The following is a 17,749-nucleotide window of genomic DNA, read 5'->3' as shown; positions in this document are numbered from 1 at the left end:
CACAAGGCATGAACCCTGAGTGTTGTTCCATTTCAGTGCTGCTGAGCTATCTTCAGTCGTTGTTTGACAGTGGTCTTTCTGTTTCCAAGTTTATGTTGCTGCTATCTCTGCTTGCCACATTATAGTAGATGGTCGATCAATAGGATCGCACCCCCTGACATGTTGCTTTTTAAGTGGTGCTCTTTGCCTTCGGGCTCCGAGGATTGCACATGTGCCATCCTGGGATCTTCCATTTGTTTTTGAGGGTTTATGCTCTTCATCATTTGAGCCACTGGGTGCCAGTGATCTCAGCTGGCTGTCAATTAAGACTGCATTTCTCCTTGCTATTTCATTCACAAAGCGCACTGGTGAGCTCTGTGCCCTGTCAATTGCTGACAACTGTTAGTTGGAATTCTGATGGGTCAGGGGTTACTCTATGGCAGAACCCCTCCTATTTACCAAAGAACTTTCCATGCTAACCAGCCGGTTACCATGGCTGTCTTTACCCCTCAATCTACGGCAGAAGCAAATTTTAGTCTGTTGTGCCCTGTTTGTGCACTTAGACACATTACACTGAATTGACAGCTGCCTTTTGCAAACGTGATGATCTGTTTGTCTGCTATGGGGGCACCAGGTAGGGCTGCGCCTTGTCCAAGCAAAGACTGGGACGGTGAGTTGTTAACGCTATATTGCAAGCTTACAGGAATGGTGACCATCAACCTCCTCCAGTGAAATGTCGTTCAACTTAAGGCATATCGACCTCTTGGCTGCCCTGAGAGGTGTGCCACTGGCTGACATCTGTACTGCAGCAACATGGGTTTCCTCCTGTACTTTTGCCCGTTTCTACAGAGTTAATGTAGGTGCTCCTCTCCCTGTGGAGACGGCCGTATTATCGGCCTCCTCAAACTGCAGCTGAGGTTGGTAAGTGCACATTTGAGGTTTGGTAAGTGCACACTCCTTGTGACCTTGTTGGTATAAAGTCATCCAAGTGCTAAAGCACCGCCCTCTGGTGATCAGGAGGAATGAAACAGAACAAGAGTTATGTACACTGAACAAAAATATAAAGGCAACACTTTTGGTTTTGCTCCCATTTTGTATGAGATGAACTCAAAGATCTAAAACTTTTTCCACATACACAATATCACCATTTCCCTCAAATATTGTTCACAAACCAGTCTAAATCTGTGATAGTGAGCACTTCTCCTTTGCTGAGATAATCCATCCCACCTCACAGGTGTGCCATATCAAGATGCTGATTAGACACCATGATTAGTGCACACGTGTGCCTTAGACTGCCCACAATAAAAGGCCACTCTGAAAGGTGCAGTTTTATCACACAGCACAATGCAATAGATGTCGCAAGATTTGAGGGAGCGTGCAATTGGCATGCTGACAGCAGGAATGTCAACCAGAGCTGTTGCTTGTGTTTTGAATGTTCATTTCTCTACCATAAGCCGTCTCCAAAGGCGTTTCAGAGAATTTGGCAGTACATCCAACCAGCCTCACAACCGCAGACCACGTGTAACCACACCAGCCCAGGACCTCCACATCCAGCATGTTCACCTCCAAGATCGTCTGAGACCAGCCACTCTGACAGCTGCTGAAACAATCGGTTTGCATAACCAAAGAATTTCTGCACAAACTGTCAGAAACCGTCTAAGGGAAGCTCATCTGCATGCTCGTCGTCCTCATCGGGGTCTCGACCTGACTCCAGTTCGTCGTCGTAACCGACTTGAGTGAGTAAATGCTCACATTCGCTGGAGTTTGGCACGTTGGAGAGGTGTTCTCTTCACGGACGAATCCCGGTTCACACTGTCCAGGGCAGATGGCAGACAGCGTGTGTGGCGTCGTGTGGGTGAGCGGTTTTCTGATGTAAATGTTGTGGATCGAGTGGCCCATGGTGGCGGTGGGGTTATGGTATGGGCAGGCGTCTGTTATGGACGAAGAACACAGGTGCATTTTATTGATGGCATTTTGAATGCACAGAGATACCGTGATGAGATCCTGAGGCCCATTGTTGTGCCATACATCCAAGAACATCACCTCATGTTGCAGCAGGATAATGCACGGCCCCATGTTGCAAGGATCTGTACACAATTCTTGGAAGCTGAAAATGTCCCAGTTCTTGCATGGCCGGCATACTCACCGGACATGTCACCCATTGAGCATGTTTGGGATGCTCTGGACCGGTGTATACGACAGCGTGTGCCAGTTCCTGCCAATATCCATCAACTTCACACAGCCATTGAAGAGGAGTGGACCAACATTCCACAGGCCACAATTGACAACCTGATCAACTCTATGCGAAGGAGATGTGTTGCACTGCATGAGGCAAATGGTGGTCACACCAGATACTGACTGGTATCCCCCCCCAATAAAACAAAACTGCACCTTTCAGAGTGGCCTTTTGTTCAGTTTTGTTGAGTGTATGTAACTACAGTTCTATGAATTCCGGATGACCGCCAGAGTTGGTTGTCACTTGGAGTCTAGGCAATAGATTCCAAAAGAACTGAATGCTGGTTAACGTGCACTCATATACTGTTGCTGACGTCACCCAGGTCACACCTACTGGCGTGACTTTGTTGGTATAAAACTCGACCTCTGCCCATGCACGCATGGAAGAATCCAGATGCTAAAGCACTGCCCTCTGGCAGTCATCCGGAATTCATAGAACCGTAGTTACATACGTAACTCTTGTTTACTAGCATGTCTCATAGAAATGCTCGATCAAGGGGAACACATGCATCACGCTAACAGTTTTCCAGCATGTGGTTCAATGGTCAATGCACCCCATCACTGTGTAGTAACCAACATTCATCAAAATTTTCAATAACTCCTACACAAGGTGAATTTTGATCATAGTGGTAATACAAGAGTGTGAATCATTTACTTGAATACAAGAAACAAGATTACAGTGGTTCCAATGAAAATTCTTCCAACTTAAAATGGTTTAAAAAATAATTCTGAAAGGGACTGCAGCTTTAAATACATAAAGATGTTTGCCAAGTGTGAGCTCAGTACAGACTCAGCACTGACTTTCGGAGAGTTACAGGTTCCTACACTGTAAAAATGCTAAAAGAAATGAGGTTAAGCAGTTTGTCCCAGATGAAAATATTAAAACTGGGCAATTTTCAATCAGAACAGGCTAAAAATGAAGCAGGATTAAGATTAACTGTAACCTCCAGTGCAACGACCTCCAATGCACACTGGGTAGGTTTGAGGCCGCGTGTGAAGCGACTGGGATTGAGAATCAGCACCTCCAAATCTGAGACCATGGTGCTCTGTCGGAAAATGGTGGATTGTCCTCTCTGGGTCAAGGAGATGTTATTGCCCCAAGTGGAGGAGTTTAAGTATATCGAAGTCTTGTTCACAAGTGTGGATAAAGTGGAGCGTGAGCTCGATAGATGGATTTGGGCGAAGTCTGAAATTTTACAGACACTGGACTGCACTGTCATGGTGAAGAAGCTGAGCCGGAAGGCGAGGATCTTAATTTACCAGTCAGTTTATGCTCCTATCCTCACCTATGGCCATAAGCTTTGGGTTATGACTGAAACAGTAAGATCGCTGATACAAGCAGTGAAACTGAGATTCCTCCGTTGGGTATCTGGCCTTACATTTCTGGACCAAGTGGGAAGCCAGATTATCTGGGAGGGAGTCTGAGTCAAGCTGCTACTTCTTCTCATCGAAAGAAGCCAGGTGAGGTGGTTGGGCACCTGGTGAGGATGCCACCTGGTGGTCTCCCTAAGGAGGTCTTCCAGGCAAATCCAAATAGGAGGCGGCCCCGGGGAAAACCTAGGACACGTTGGAAAGATTATATTTTCCAGATGGTTTCGGAATGCCTTGGGATCCCCTGGGAAGAGTTACAGGAACTGGCTGAGGATATGGAAGTGTGAGCTGAGCTGCTTGCTCAGCTGCCATCGCAACTAGGGCTGAAACGATTAGTTGAGTAAGTCGAATAGTTCAATTACAAAAAATGTTCAAGGCAAATTCTGTGCCTCAAAGTTTCATTTAACGTAGTACATATGCCAGGCCTGTGTGGTGCTGTATCATCCCCAAAAAAACAAACAGAAGAAGACTAGAGTATGCATAAGCCGTGTAAGCGCTAATCAAATAAGCACAATAGCTACAGTTTTCCAACGTGAAACAGAATGAAATAAAGCCTTTTAGGAGAAAAATGGTCCACGCTGATCATCTGAAATAGTTTACTGCGCATTTAAAGTGAAGCAGTGTGCCTGTAAAAAAAACAACAAAAAAAAAACAAAAAACGTTTTGTCCGCTGCCTGCTCTCCGCTCTACGTGGAAAGTGGCTATTCACGTGGCGGCCAGTGGCTGCCTCTCTCAGCCCGGTGTGATGGCCTCAGCACTGCCCTCACAGCTCCGTCCTCGGACACACTGACAAACAGTCTCTGGAAGAAGTCCACTCTTCCTTCTGTGTTTTGCTCAGACTCGCATTGAGTGTATTGCTTTTTAATTTTCACTCTTTTGGGCAACACACAATGCTTCACAAACACAGTAACTCAAATAAAATAATAACTGACTGTGAGGCTTGCATGTTTAATCTCCAACTGAAATGCATTGGCTGAATTGCAGAGAAAGAGGGATTAAAAAAAAAACAAAAAAAAACCTTGAAATGGTTAAATTTTACAAGTTGGGAAAACAAAAAACAAAGCCACATCCCATCGCCATTTCAACAAAATGTCAAGACTTTGGCCCAACCTTGGCTGAGCTCCTGACACCAGGAAAGATCCAAAACTTGTAAAGATGTGAAAAAATAAACAATTACCCAGGAAAACAGAAAGGGATAAACTAAATTTGATAGTCTCTATGATGACGCAGTGACATTGCACCATTGCTTAGGGAGAGCCCTGGACTGTTGATGTTGTTAAAAATGCAAAACTACTTTTTATCTGATTACTTGATTAATCGCCAGAATAATCAATAGAATACGCTATTACTAAAATAATCAATAGCTGCAGCCCTAATCGCAACCCAGACAAGTGGTTGAAAATGAATGAATAACCTGAAAGCTTTGTGTGCAGCTTGAGGCATAAAGTCTAATCTTTGCATTTCTGTTACCAGCTATCATATACAGCCAAACCACTTCTCAATATTACTGTCTTGCTCGTTGCTTTGGGTAAATCAATCCAAAGCCTGACTCACCTGAACACCAGCTGTTCCACCTGGTAATACTTCTCCTCTCTCAGGACTTTGAGCTCCTGGTTGAGCAGTCCGAGCAGAGACTCACAGTCCTGTAGGTAAGAAGCCATTTCGCTCTCACAATGCACCGCCTCGCCGCTCTCCACCTGAGACATGTCCTGCACAACAGAAGACACACGTACAGTAAAAAGACAACAAATAAGAAATGGAACTGAACCCGCCGGCCAAACTGTTGTAGACGTGAAAAATAAGGGTGGCTGAGGACTCACAGCCTGTAGTGTGTTTTTAGCCAGGGTGAGCTTCTCCTCACAGTCCAGAGACATGTTCTGGATCTTATTGGCCCTCTGCAGCAGCAGTTCCAAACTGAAAACACACACAAATGAAATCTGATGGGGAACTGAGTCCACAGCATCTGTATTCTGCTATGATTATGTGGAAGAAAGTCATCTCAACAGATCCACGTGCACAGATCAGCGTACCGCTCCACCGCCGGCCGCAGAGCTTTTTCTCTCTCCAGCATCTCCAGGATTAGTTTACCCCACTCCTCTTCCAGGTCATTGGGATGGAGGCCCGGAGGAAGCTTAATACGACCAAACTCTATCCACACCTGCTCACAGAGAAAGTACAGACTAAACAAAATGTCCCATGATCCTTTACTTTATACACGCAAACAACACCAAAGAACACCAGACATATGCTGAGACAGAGAGAGAGAGAATGAAGAAGTGCCTGCTTTGGCTCTGTTCATGCAAAAGCCTTCCTGCAGGGTTGCACGGTGATATGACCAGCAGGTGGCACACAACCTAGACACAAGCTCAACCACACCTGCTCCTAATTGCAACCATGCAGCATCCACCAACCCCCCAGCAGGGGGCAGACAGGGCGATGAGATATTCCATAAGCAAAAACAAAGTTGCATTTCTGATTAATTTTGCATTAATGTTCACTCATTATGTGCCTTTTTCATCTGGAGACACACAGGATGGAAGCATTTGTTTTAAAGTTGTGACAAAAAATGTGGAAGAGATTGATTCAGTTTAGTGTATCTGTCTGTTCATCTACTTACTGAATTTTATAGAATACATGACTATACTATTCCAAAACCTAATAAAAAAACAAAACAGTAGTTACAGTATAGACTCAGTAGTTACAGTATAGACACATGCACGTGTGGCCTCAAACCACAAAGTGCATTTAAACATGCATATCCACAAGTCACCACATACATTTAACAGATTCCACAAAAAAAAAAAAAACTTGTGTTAAAATCTGAGACTTTTTAAGTGTTATTTAAATATGCTTAGAAGTGTTTGAATGTCTCAGTGTTGAGTCCACGCGTTATTTAAGTTGGGCTTTTTGCTGTGCAGGCTTTCAGATTAGTTGTGAATTCTGTTTTAAATCTTCTAAATTGCAAGTCAAACCTAACATGCTTTACTTCGTGAAGAATAAATACTGCATAGTACAGAATTGCTTTTTAGTGTAGCAGTGTTTTAATGTATTACAAAATGAGCTCTAACCCAAACCTACTAGTACAATGAGATACAGTTTGCTTTTTTTTGCTTTTTTTTTTATGATTATTTATTTATGTATTTTAAAGTGAAGTTCTGGTTTCACTTTTGAATGATCATAAGTAACGTCACAAACCTTCTGGTCACATCAGCTGAGTGGGAATAAAGAAACTAATGTTTTGTTCACAGACAATGTGCTACATTAATAAGAACAGAATGATGCAAGTGACTTTGCTTCAGGAAAAAGATACATGACTAAACACTTATTCAAACGCGGGGCAGGGGGGCACACTGATGCAGGACTAGCGCTATGAGCCAAACATCAGCCGTCTATCATCCTTCATCGTCTTGTTTACCTGCAGCAGTTTGTACAGGTGTTCAATGTGACCTTTCTCCAACTCCTTGGCGGGGATCTCCGTCTCTTTGAAATGGACATACTGATTGTAAAGCGCCTGTAGGAGCAGAGAGACAGCGTTTGAGAGGAACAGAATCTGACAAACACAGGCGATAAATAAAGTCATCTGTCAGAGGTAAACTCTCCAACTAATGAGTTTTTCTCTGAACAAAGTGAGGTGAGTGGTTCAGTTTCCTTGTTTTTTTTTTTTTTAAAGATAAAAAAAAAAAACAGCCTTCAAGCGATGTTGCAGAATACAGAAGGGAGAGTACGTATGTCCCTTTTAGGCTACTGTATCAACATGGAGGTATAACATGGCCGCTTCCACGAGAGGGCGCACTCCCATGTGGAGACAGAGCAGATGGTTATAAATGCCAGACTCCATTTGTGCTGACAAACAGTCATGGGTTCATGTTGCTGTTTTTTTTTTTTTTTTTACCTTTAATTGTGGTCACAGTTTGTGGGAACATAGAAACAGATTCCAATTTAGACTATCACCTTGAGTTCCACTGGGTTTTGTGGGAAGTTCTTGTTGGCCATAATGGTGGTATGCTGGCAGCTCCACTGGAGCAGTGAGGAGAACCTGGACTGGTACTCTGACCAGCGCTGGTCCACCTCCTAATACATACATGAGAGAGAGAGAGAGAGAGAGAGAGAGAGAGAGAGAGAGAGAGAGAGAGAGAGAGAGAGAGAGAGAGAGAGAGAGAGAGAACAAACAAAAACCAAATTAGAGTAAAAACAAAAAAAAAGTGGAGGAATGCCATTAAGAATGTGACATACATGTGCAGCAACACCCTCGCCTCCCTCTGGGATTTTGGGGAAGGCGTCATAAATAGAGGACACATAGGTGATGACAGATTTCTCATCTGGAGATGGAACATCAACATCTAACCAGCAGGAAAAAGAAGCACAATGAAAAACTAAAATAAACATTTAAAAACAGGTTATATTTCTTCAAGTCAGTCTGACCCTATCAATCACTGAATTGATGATGGTGGAGGAGCAGACTGACATAAGGTCATACAAGTCAAACGTGTAGCTCTTCTTCTCACTCTTTGTTCCCCCCGCACACAAAAAAATCTATTTCTGATCATAAACCCCACACAGTTTATGTGGTTTTCTTGATAGTTTATCAGCCTCTCTGGTGGTTAAATCTTCATTCAGGATCAGGGGTTAGGGTCTCACCCTCGGCGTCCAGCAGTCTTGTCACCCCAAGCGACTCAGCAATCTCGAAGGCTTGCTCGAGGTTCTCACGGTTCGTCTGCTGTGACACCAACTCCATGTTGATGAGGTCTGGCCTGGAGAACATATACAATGTAGGTTTGTACCTAATCTGTTAAAATGTACTTTTCTTTAAAAGGTTAATAATATTCAACTTCACTGATTTTCATGAAACTTTGTGAAATGTGCTTCCACATGAAATAAAATGTAGCACTGCAAATGAGCCCATTTAGGACATTCACTGAGGTGATGCCCTCAAATGAGTGCTCCTCTAGCAATTGTTTTAAATGATTTCTACAGTATACAGATGGAAAAACATCTTAAATCCAGCCTGAACCATTCTGTAAAGAAAGAAGGATACAATACAGCTTTGAAAAAGTGAAGCCAAAATGTGTTTGTTGCCCTCTAGAGGCAAGGCTCTTCAACTCCAGTCCTCAAGGACCAGTGTCCTGAAACTTTTAGATGCGTCTCACACCTGAGTCAATTAATGAGGTCATGAGTAGCAGGTTATGAGGAGGTTCTTCAGCCAATTGAATCCGGTGTTTTGGACCAGGGTCACATCTAAAAGGTGCAGGACACCGGCCCTCGACGACTAAAGTTGAAGAGCCCTGCTCTAGAGAGGGTGACCGGAGTACACCACCCAGTAATGAAAAAAAAATTTATTGAGAGAGAGAAAAAAAAAAACATACCATTAGCATATTCAATGAAAATGTGCACATTACCTCTTTAAGACAGCTTGCTGAGTTCTTTAACTAATTTTATACTTAATGTTAACAGTTGGTGTAATTAAATGAGGTAGAATTAACTGTTCATTGCAGACACAGACGCTCCCTCGTCTCTAACTGTATCTTACACGGGTATCTAGTGTGTTACCCATACTCCTTGGGGGTACGGAGGCGGGGTATCAAAATGGCTGAAGTAAACTTTGTGAAACCCATGCAGACTTTCTCAGAGCCTTACTATAAATGCACTACAAAGCATAACGTGTCAGAAAAAGGAGTCTGTGGAGCGACTGATGACTGCACGCCACTGAGCAACTCCTGAGTGAGTTGGAGCTGAGCAAAAAGGTGAGGTACCAAAGGCTACAATCAAGCTAATCATTGCTAACGGCAGAAGCTAATGTGCCAGAGCTGGTATTAGGGCAAATTCCACAGCAAAACTCCTCTCTGGATAAGCTAATTCCACCCTGAAAGTCATCCATGTCTTTATGTCTGAAAGACATTCCTGAAGTTTAACTAATTAGTGTGTGTCCTCTGGCTTCATGGATAGATAAAGCTGGGTATCATCTGCGTAACAATGAAAATTTAAGCAATGCTTTCTAATAATACTGCCTAAGGGAAGCATGTATAAAGTGAATAAAATCGGTCCTAGCACAGAACCTTGTGGAACTCCATAATTAACCTTAGTCCGTGAAGAAGACTCCCCATTTACATGAACAAATTGTAATCTATTAGATAAATATGATTCAAACCACTGCAGCGCAGTGCCTTTAATACCTATGGCATGCTCTAATCTCTGTAATAAAATTTTATGGTCAACAGTATCAAAAGCTGCACTGAGGTCTAACAGGACAAGCAGACAGATGAGTCCACTGTCTGAGGCCATAAGATCATTTGTAACCTTCACTAATGCTGTTTCTGTACTATGATGAATTCTGAAACCTGACTGAAACTCTTCAAATAGACCATTCCTCTGCAGATGATCAGTTAGCTGTTTTACAACTACCCTTTCAAGAATTTTTGAGAGAAAAGAAAGGTTGGAGATTGGCCTATAATTAGCTAAGATAGCTGGGTCAAGTGATGGCTTTTTAAGTAATGGTTTAATTACTGCCACCTTAAAAGCCTGTGGTACATAGCCAACTAATAAAGATAGAATGATCATATTTAAGATCGAAGCATTAATTAACGGTAGGGCTTCCTTGAGCAGCCTGGTAGGAATGGGGTCTAATAGACATGTTGATGGTTTGGAGGAAGTGACTAATGAAAGTAACTCAGACAGAACAATCGGAGAGAAAGAGTCTAACCAAATACCAGCATTACTGAAAGCAGTCGAACATAAAGATATGTCTTTGGGATGGTTATGAATAATTTTTCTCTCTAATAGTTAAAATTTTATTTGCAAAGAAAGTCATGAAGTCATTACTAGTTAAAGTTAAAGGAATACTCGGCTCAATAGAGCTCTGACTCTGTCAGCCTGGCTACAGTGCTGAAAAGAAACCTGGGGTTGTTCTTATTTTCTTCAATTAGTGATGAATAGTAAGATGTCCTAGCTTTACGGAGGGCTTTTTTAATAGAGCAACAGACTCTTTTTCCAGGCTAAATGAAGATCTTCTAAATTAGTGAGATGTCATTTCCTCTCCAGCTTACGGGTTATCTGCTTTAAGCTGCGAGTTTGTGGGTTAAACCATGGAGTCAGGCACTTCTGATTTAAGGCTCTCTTTTACAGAGCAGCTACAGCATCCAAAGTTGTCCTCAATGAGGATGCAAAGCTATTGACGAGATAATCTATCTCACTCACAGAGTTTAGGTAGCTACTCTGCACTGTGTTGGTATATGGCATTGAAGAACAAAGAAGGAATCATATCCATAAACCTAGTTACAGCGCTTTCAGAAAGACTTCTACTGTAATGAAACTTATTCCCCACTGCTGGGTAGTCCATTAAAGTAAATGTAAATGTTATTAAGAAATGATCAGACAGAAGGGGGTTTTCAGGGAATACTGTTAAGTCTTCAATTTCTATGTCATATGTCAGAACAAGATCTAAAGTGTGGCAAAGGTGGTGGGTGGGCTCATTTACATTTTGAGCGAAGCCAACTGAGTCTAATAATAGATTAAATGCATTGTTGAGGCTGTCATTCTCAGCATCTATGTGGATGTTAAAATCACCCACTATAATTATCTTATCTGAGCGAAGCACTAAGTTAGACAAAAGGTCTGAAAAATCACAAAGAAACTCACAGTAACGACCAGGTGGACAATAGATAATAACAAATAAAACTGTTTTTTGGGACTTCCAATTTGGATGGACAAGACTAAGAGTCAAGCTTTCAAATGAATTAAAGCTCTGTCTGAGTCTTTGATTAATTAATAAGCTGGAGTGGAAGATTGCTGCTACTCCTCCTCCTCGACCCGTGCTTCGAGCATTCTGGCAGTTAGTGTGACTCGGGGGTGTTGACTCATTTAAACTAACATATTCATCCCGCTGTAACCAGGTTTCTGTAAGGCAGAATAAATCAATATGTTGATTCCCTGTTATCATTTACTAACAGGGACTTAGAAGAGAGAGACCTAATATTTAATAGACCACATTTAACTGTTTTAGTCTGTGGTGCAGTTGAAGGTGCTATATTATTTTTTCTTTTTGAATTTTTATGCTTAAATAGATTTTTGCTGGTTATTGGTGGTCTTGGAGCAGGCACCGTCTCTACGGGGATGGGGTATTGGGAGGATGGCAGGGGGAGAGAAGCTCTAGAGAGGTGTGTAAGACTACAACTCTGCTTCCTGGTCCCAACCCTGGATAGTCACGGTTTGGAGGGTTTAATAAAATTGGCCAGATTTCTAGAGATGAGAGCTGCTCCATCCAAAGTGGGATGGATGCCGTCTCTGCTAACAAGACCAGGTTTTCCTCAGAAGCTTTGCCAATTATCTATGAAGCCAACCTCATTTTTTGGACACCACTCAGACAGACAGCAATTCAGGGAGAACATATGGCTAAACATGTCACTCCCGGTCCGATTGGGGAGGGGCCCAGAGAAAACTACAGAGTCTGACATTGTTTTTGCAAAGTTACACACCGATTCAATATTAATTTTAGTGACCTCCGATTGGCGTAACCGGGTGTCATTACTGCCGACGTGAATTACAATCTTACCAAATTTACGCTTAGCCTTAGCCAGCAGTTTCAAATTTCCTTCAATGTCGCCTGCTCTGGCCCCCGGAAGACATTTGACTATGGTTGCTGGTGTCGCTAACTTCACATTTCTCAAAACAGAGTCGCCAATAACCAGAGTTTAATCCTCGGCGGGTGTGTCGCCGAGTGGGGAAAAACGGTTAGAAATGTGAACGGGTTGGTGGTGTACAGGGGGCTTCTGTTTAGAACTATGCTTCTTCCTCACAGTCACCCAGCCGGCCTGCTTTCCCGGCTGCTCGGGATCTGCTGGGGGACAGCTAACGGCAGCTAAGCAACCTTGGTCCGCACCAACTACAGGGGCCTAGCTAGCTGTAGGATTTTCCAAGGTGCAGAGCCGAGTTTCCAATTCGCCCAGCCTGGCCTCCAAAGCTACGAACAAGCTACACTTATTACAAGTACCGTTACTGCTAAAGGAGGCCGAGGAATAACTAAACATTTCACACCCAGCGCAAAAAAGTGCGGGAGAGACAGGAGAAGCCGCCATGCTAAGGGCTAACAGCTGCGCTAAGCTAGCGGATTCCTAAAACACACAAAGTGAAGAATGTGAAAATAATTTCGAGGTGATTCAGCAGAGAGGGTGCTTCAGTTAAGGCACGTGAAGATTACACTGTGAAATAAATCGTTATCTAGATCAATCTAACTACGCAGATTAAACAGCTAACAGATACAGCAAAACACCGCTGTGCTCCGGAACAGGAAGTGATACAATACTGCAGTGAAAGCCAACCACCAGTAGAGTGCAGTAGTCTGCAAAGCCTAATGGCCAAATATGATGTGAAGATGACATACACACCTGGAAAGTACATGTATACTGCAGATGCTCTGTCCAGAGCAGTGGACAAGCACGAGAGGCTTGATGATGAAAAATGTGTTGATATTTAAGCATATACTGACATGATAGTGTCATCACTTCCTGTGTCAAGTGAAAGAACAGAACAGATTAGAAAAGAGATTGAAAAGAAAGAATGTGAGAGCTCCAAAAGATAATCAAAAGAGGATCGCCTGAACACAAAAGGGACAGCGATAAGTGGAGGACTATTGGATGTACAAAACAGAGCTGTCAGTTGTTGATTTGTTGTAACAGATTTGTTGTTCCAATCTCAATGCATAAAGATGTTAAAAAAGATACACAGGCACATGGGGGAAGAAAAATGCAAATACAGAGCACGCGAGGTTATGTATTGGCCTGGAATCAACCAAGACATTAGCCACACCGCAGCCTCATGTTTAATATATTTGACGTATCAACCTCAACAGCAAGCAGAGCCACCCATGACGTATCCTGTGCCCAACAGACCACTTGAAAGACTGGGAGCAGATCTGACAGACTGCAGGGGTTAAGACCACATTGTAGTAATAGGTTAATTTTCAAACTATTCTAAAGTTACAACACTCCAGACAACACCTAGAAAAGCAGTCACTGCATTCCTGAAAACTGTCTTTGCAAGACATGGTGTGCCAAGTCAGCCAGTATCAGACAATGGTCCATAGTATGCAAGTAGAGAATTTGCTGACTTTGCCCGTGAATGAGGGTTCGAACCAGGGCTGCCGAAATGGGGAGAATAAGGAGAAGGATTCTAGGGAGCCATGACTGACAAGAGCCCAGAGAGGCACCTAATGCAATTACAGTAATGCCAAATTAATATGGGGGGTGGCCCAGTAAAATTTATTTCCATGGGGCCCAAAATCCCTGGCAGTGCACCAGGTTCCAACATATGACATCCAGCCCACATGCCTCACAGAGAGCTCAGTGAAGGTTGTCAAAGGTCTCATGAAGAAAGCACATTATGGAAAGGCAAATTTTCATCAGAGTTTAATGATCTATTGGAGTGCACCACTGCAGAATGGCCCATCACCAGCCCAGATGCTGATGAGATGACGCTTACGCACAAACATGCCAATACAGGAGCACCTGCTGACACCAAAAGGAGCATACAAAGTCAAAACTGATTAAATGAGAGAAACAAAAACAGCAACAAGACATGAGAGCTAAAACTTAGGGCCAGGAGAACATGTCAGAATTCAAGATCACGACTGGCATCTGCAACATACAAGGATCAGTGGAAAGAGAAATAACACCACGCTTGTATCAGATCCAGACAGACCATGGAACAAGCCACAAGTGTCAAACCAGTGTTCTGTGCAATAGCCTGACAGAACACTCAAAAACGTGGACACCACAAATGACCTGGCTGAGCCGACCGCCAGCCGATCCTGTTGTGTCCTGCGGCATCAGTTCAGTGGAAACACCAGTGAAAATGCCTGGTAGGCCAAAAAGAAATGTTCCAGTGCCTATATACATACATATATACACACATATACATACATATATACACACATACACACACACATATATACACACATATATACACACACACATATATACATACATACATATATACACACACACATATATACATACATACATATATACACACACACATATATACACACACACATATATACACACACACATATATACACACACACATATATACACACATACATATATACACACACACATATATACACACATACATATATACACACACACATATATACACACATACATATATACACACATACATATATACACACACACATATATACACACACACATATATACACACACACATATATACACACATACATATATACACACACACATATATACACACACACATATATACACACACACATATATACACACACACATATATACACACACACATATATACACACATACATATATACACACACACATATATACACACACACATATATACATACATACATATATACACACACACATATATACATACATACATATATACACACACACATATATACACACATATACATACATACATATATACACATATATACATACATACATATATACACATATATATACATACATATATACACATATACATACATACATATATACACATATACATACATACATATATACACATATATATACATACATATATACACATATATACACATATATACACATATATACACATATATATATATATATATATATATACACATATATACACACACACACGTCTTGGGGGGGTGTACGGGGGCAGGATATCATAAATGTTCAACGTAAAACCCACGCAGACCGTTCCCGAGCCTTATTATAAATGCACTACCAAGCATAACATAGCACTTCTATTTGTTTGATTTTTCTGCAAAGTCCATCTTTGTGCAAGACTGACATCAAAGATTATAATAAGATAATAAATAATAGAAATAAACGGTTAAGTGAATACCCGTGTTCGGCCTCCCACCTGTATCTGTGCAGCAGAGCGTTGAACATGCGTCCATCGCTCCATGATGAGGTGAAGTTGACACAACGAAGGCCGGCATAGCCGTCTGTTGCCTGCTGGCTCCATAACAGCAGCTTCTCTTTGGCTGTGAGGTCAGATGATTCTCCGCTCACATAAATCTCTGAAATCTATAAATGACAGAAAAAGTCCAGAAAGTTAGTATCAAGATTCACCGTTTTCAGGGATCCACTGGTGCAGGTGTTTATTCCCACATTCCACGTCATACAGAAATAACTGGACATGAAAACCTACATCAAAACGAGAAACATTTTCCAAACAAACAAACACATGACAGAATGATTTTTGGTGTTGGAGATGAAGTGTACAAGTACCTGAAGTAAACTGGCTAAAGCATGTAAAACCACATGTCTGTGGAAGTAATACACCTACTACTAAATAAAAAGTAAAAACTTTGATTTTCCATAACAACTGTTTACTCTGAAATCAACACAAAGCAAAGTGTGCAAGTTAATGTTTGAAAAGATGACTTCAAGACATTGTGGGATTTGGTTCTTGTGAGACCAAACATAAAACCAAGTAATACTTGTATAATACATTATTATGCACTAACCAATCAAGGACAGCCACAAGAGTAACAGGTCAGACTTTTGTTGGATGTCCTTTAAGGACATGCAAGTTTCCAGAGTGCGTCCTGATGGGAAGCCAGGCCTCCATGGAGACAGACAGCTGCTGTATATACACACAATGTGCTCTGCTCAACGAGCTGCACAAACACTTTAGCTGCTTTTGCTTCGTGCCCTTTCTCCTGTCAGTTTACTCTCTTCAGGTTCGTGCGTTCAGGGTGAGTGATGTGCATGTTAATGTCATCAGTATTCTTCCTTCATCCCTCACAGACTTTGTCCCTCCGAATCTGCCTCCGTTTCCAGAGCAGAGCATTAAGAAGGTCCAGCATGTGCCAGTAGACTGCAGCACCGGCCAGAACATTGACGAGGCGGAGAGGAGAGACGGGAAAGACAAGCAAGAGAAATGAAAATGACCAGCAGGGCTGGTGAAAGACTGGAGGTAAAGTCTAATTACGTTCTAAAACAAAACAATGGCAGCAACATCGCACCCGCTCATGTACAGTCTAAAAAAAGGTGCACACACCTACAAGTATGAAGACGCACAAACGGCACTCAACTGGAAGTCTGTGACCATCTCCCCTCAAAAACACGGGACCAGAATAATTTTCCGCCATGCACACTTTCATAGTGTATGCGTTCATTAAGTGACGTTTCACTGAAATCCAGAAACCGGTTCAGGAGGAGCTGCCCTAACAAGACCAACAGATGGACAAACTACGGGAAGGAAAGGATGACTCTTAGATAAACCCCCCCCCCCAAAAAAACCCTTTTTTGCAGGAGACATATTAACACCAATCAATACCTACAATTCTCCTGCAGATCTCAGCCTCTCCGGTTAACTCCGCAGCCCCGTTTGTAGAGAAAAATGAAGCTCTGACTCTCCTTCTGAATACTGATATTGAGAGTTCTGCAAAGTCCTCACATCCATCACCACCATGCAGCTCTGCCACACATTCAGTCACCACATATGCATAAAGAGTAAAACGGGTTCTGAGATGATGAACTCGACTGGAGAACTTTGGATTTGACAACAATGGGGGACAAAACTTTAGCCATCACAACATAACTAACTCTAATCTGATTCCAAACATTTCAACATAAAGACAACAGTATTTCTATGTTAAAAGTCATGCCACATTAAACTACCAGCGTGTTTGCTTTGATGGGACATTCCGCAGATGCTAGCAGTTGTATAATTACACATGTCTCTGGTAATCTGCAGCCAGATTAACATCCCAGCAAAGAACCAACAAATGAATCTAAACTATTAAATACATGGCCCTCAGTGAGAGTCCGTGGACATTTTTAAGTCAAGACTTAAAACCTATTTTTATTCTCTTTCTTATGAGTAGTTTTTATTTTGTTATGTTTTATTCTTTTAATTCTGTTTTTAATTAGGTATTTGAATTATTTTATTTTTATTTATTTAAAATTTTTTTTATGTTGAACTGTTCTGTGTGAGGCACCTTGAGACGGCTTTTGTTGTAATTTGGCGCTTTATAAGATGACTAAATTGAAATTGAACAACGTTTTATTGAGTCTTAAAGTAAATAAATATGAAATTGGTTACTGGATCCTTAAACTCTGGACATAATAAACTCTACATGGTGGATCCTTGATCTCTGGACATAAACAGAAATAAAATGTTAGTT

The 17,749-nt window shown here is 42.0% G+C and overlaps 1 protein-coding gene across 28 annotated transcripts in view; it reads right to left on the bottom strand.

Annotated features, from left to right (window-relative positions):
- Positions 1-17,749, bottom strand: part of macf1a (microtubule actin crosslinking factor 1a) — a 431,888-nt gene that overhangs the window by 198,421 nt on the left and 215,718 nt on the right. For all 28 annotated transcript variants that reach the window (XM_034161160.1, XM_034161171.1, XM_034161172.1 and 25 more), the window contains 8 exons: positions 15,475-15,641; positions 8,224-8,336; positions 7,819-7,925; positions 7,537-7,656; positions 7,001-7,096; positions 5,616-5,743; positions 5,406-5,499; positions 5,140-5,294 (listed from right to left, as the gene is read on the bottom strand). In XM_034161160.1, the coding sequence (XP_034017051.1) occupies positions 5,140-5,294; positions 5,406-5,499; positions 5,616-5,743; positions 7,001-7,096; positions 7,537-7,656; positions 7,819-7,925; positions 8,224-8,336; positions 15,475-15,641 (980 nt within the window). The remainder of the gene's footprint in view (positions 1-5,139; positions 5,295-5,405; positions 5,500-5,615; positions 5,744-7,000; positions 7,097-7,536; positions 7,657-7,818; positions 7,926-8,223; positions 8,337-15,474; positions 15,642-17,749) is intronic.

This window comes from Thalassophryne amazonica, chromosome 20, assembly GCF_902500255.1.
Source record: "Thalassophryne amazonica chromosome 20, fThaAma1.1, whole genome shotgun sequence".
NCBI lineage: Eukaryota > Metazoa > Chordata > Actinopteri > Batrachoidiformes > Batrachoididae > Thalassophryne > Thalassophryne amazonica.
The sequence above is the reverse complement of the archived record's forward strand: the minus strand, read 5'-3'. Positions and strand labels throughout refer to the sequence as shown.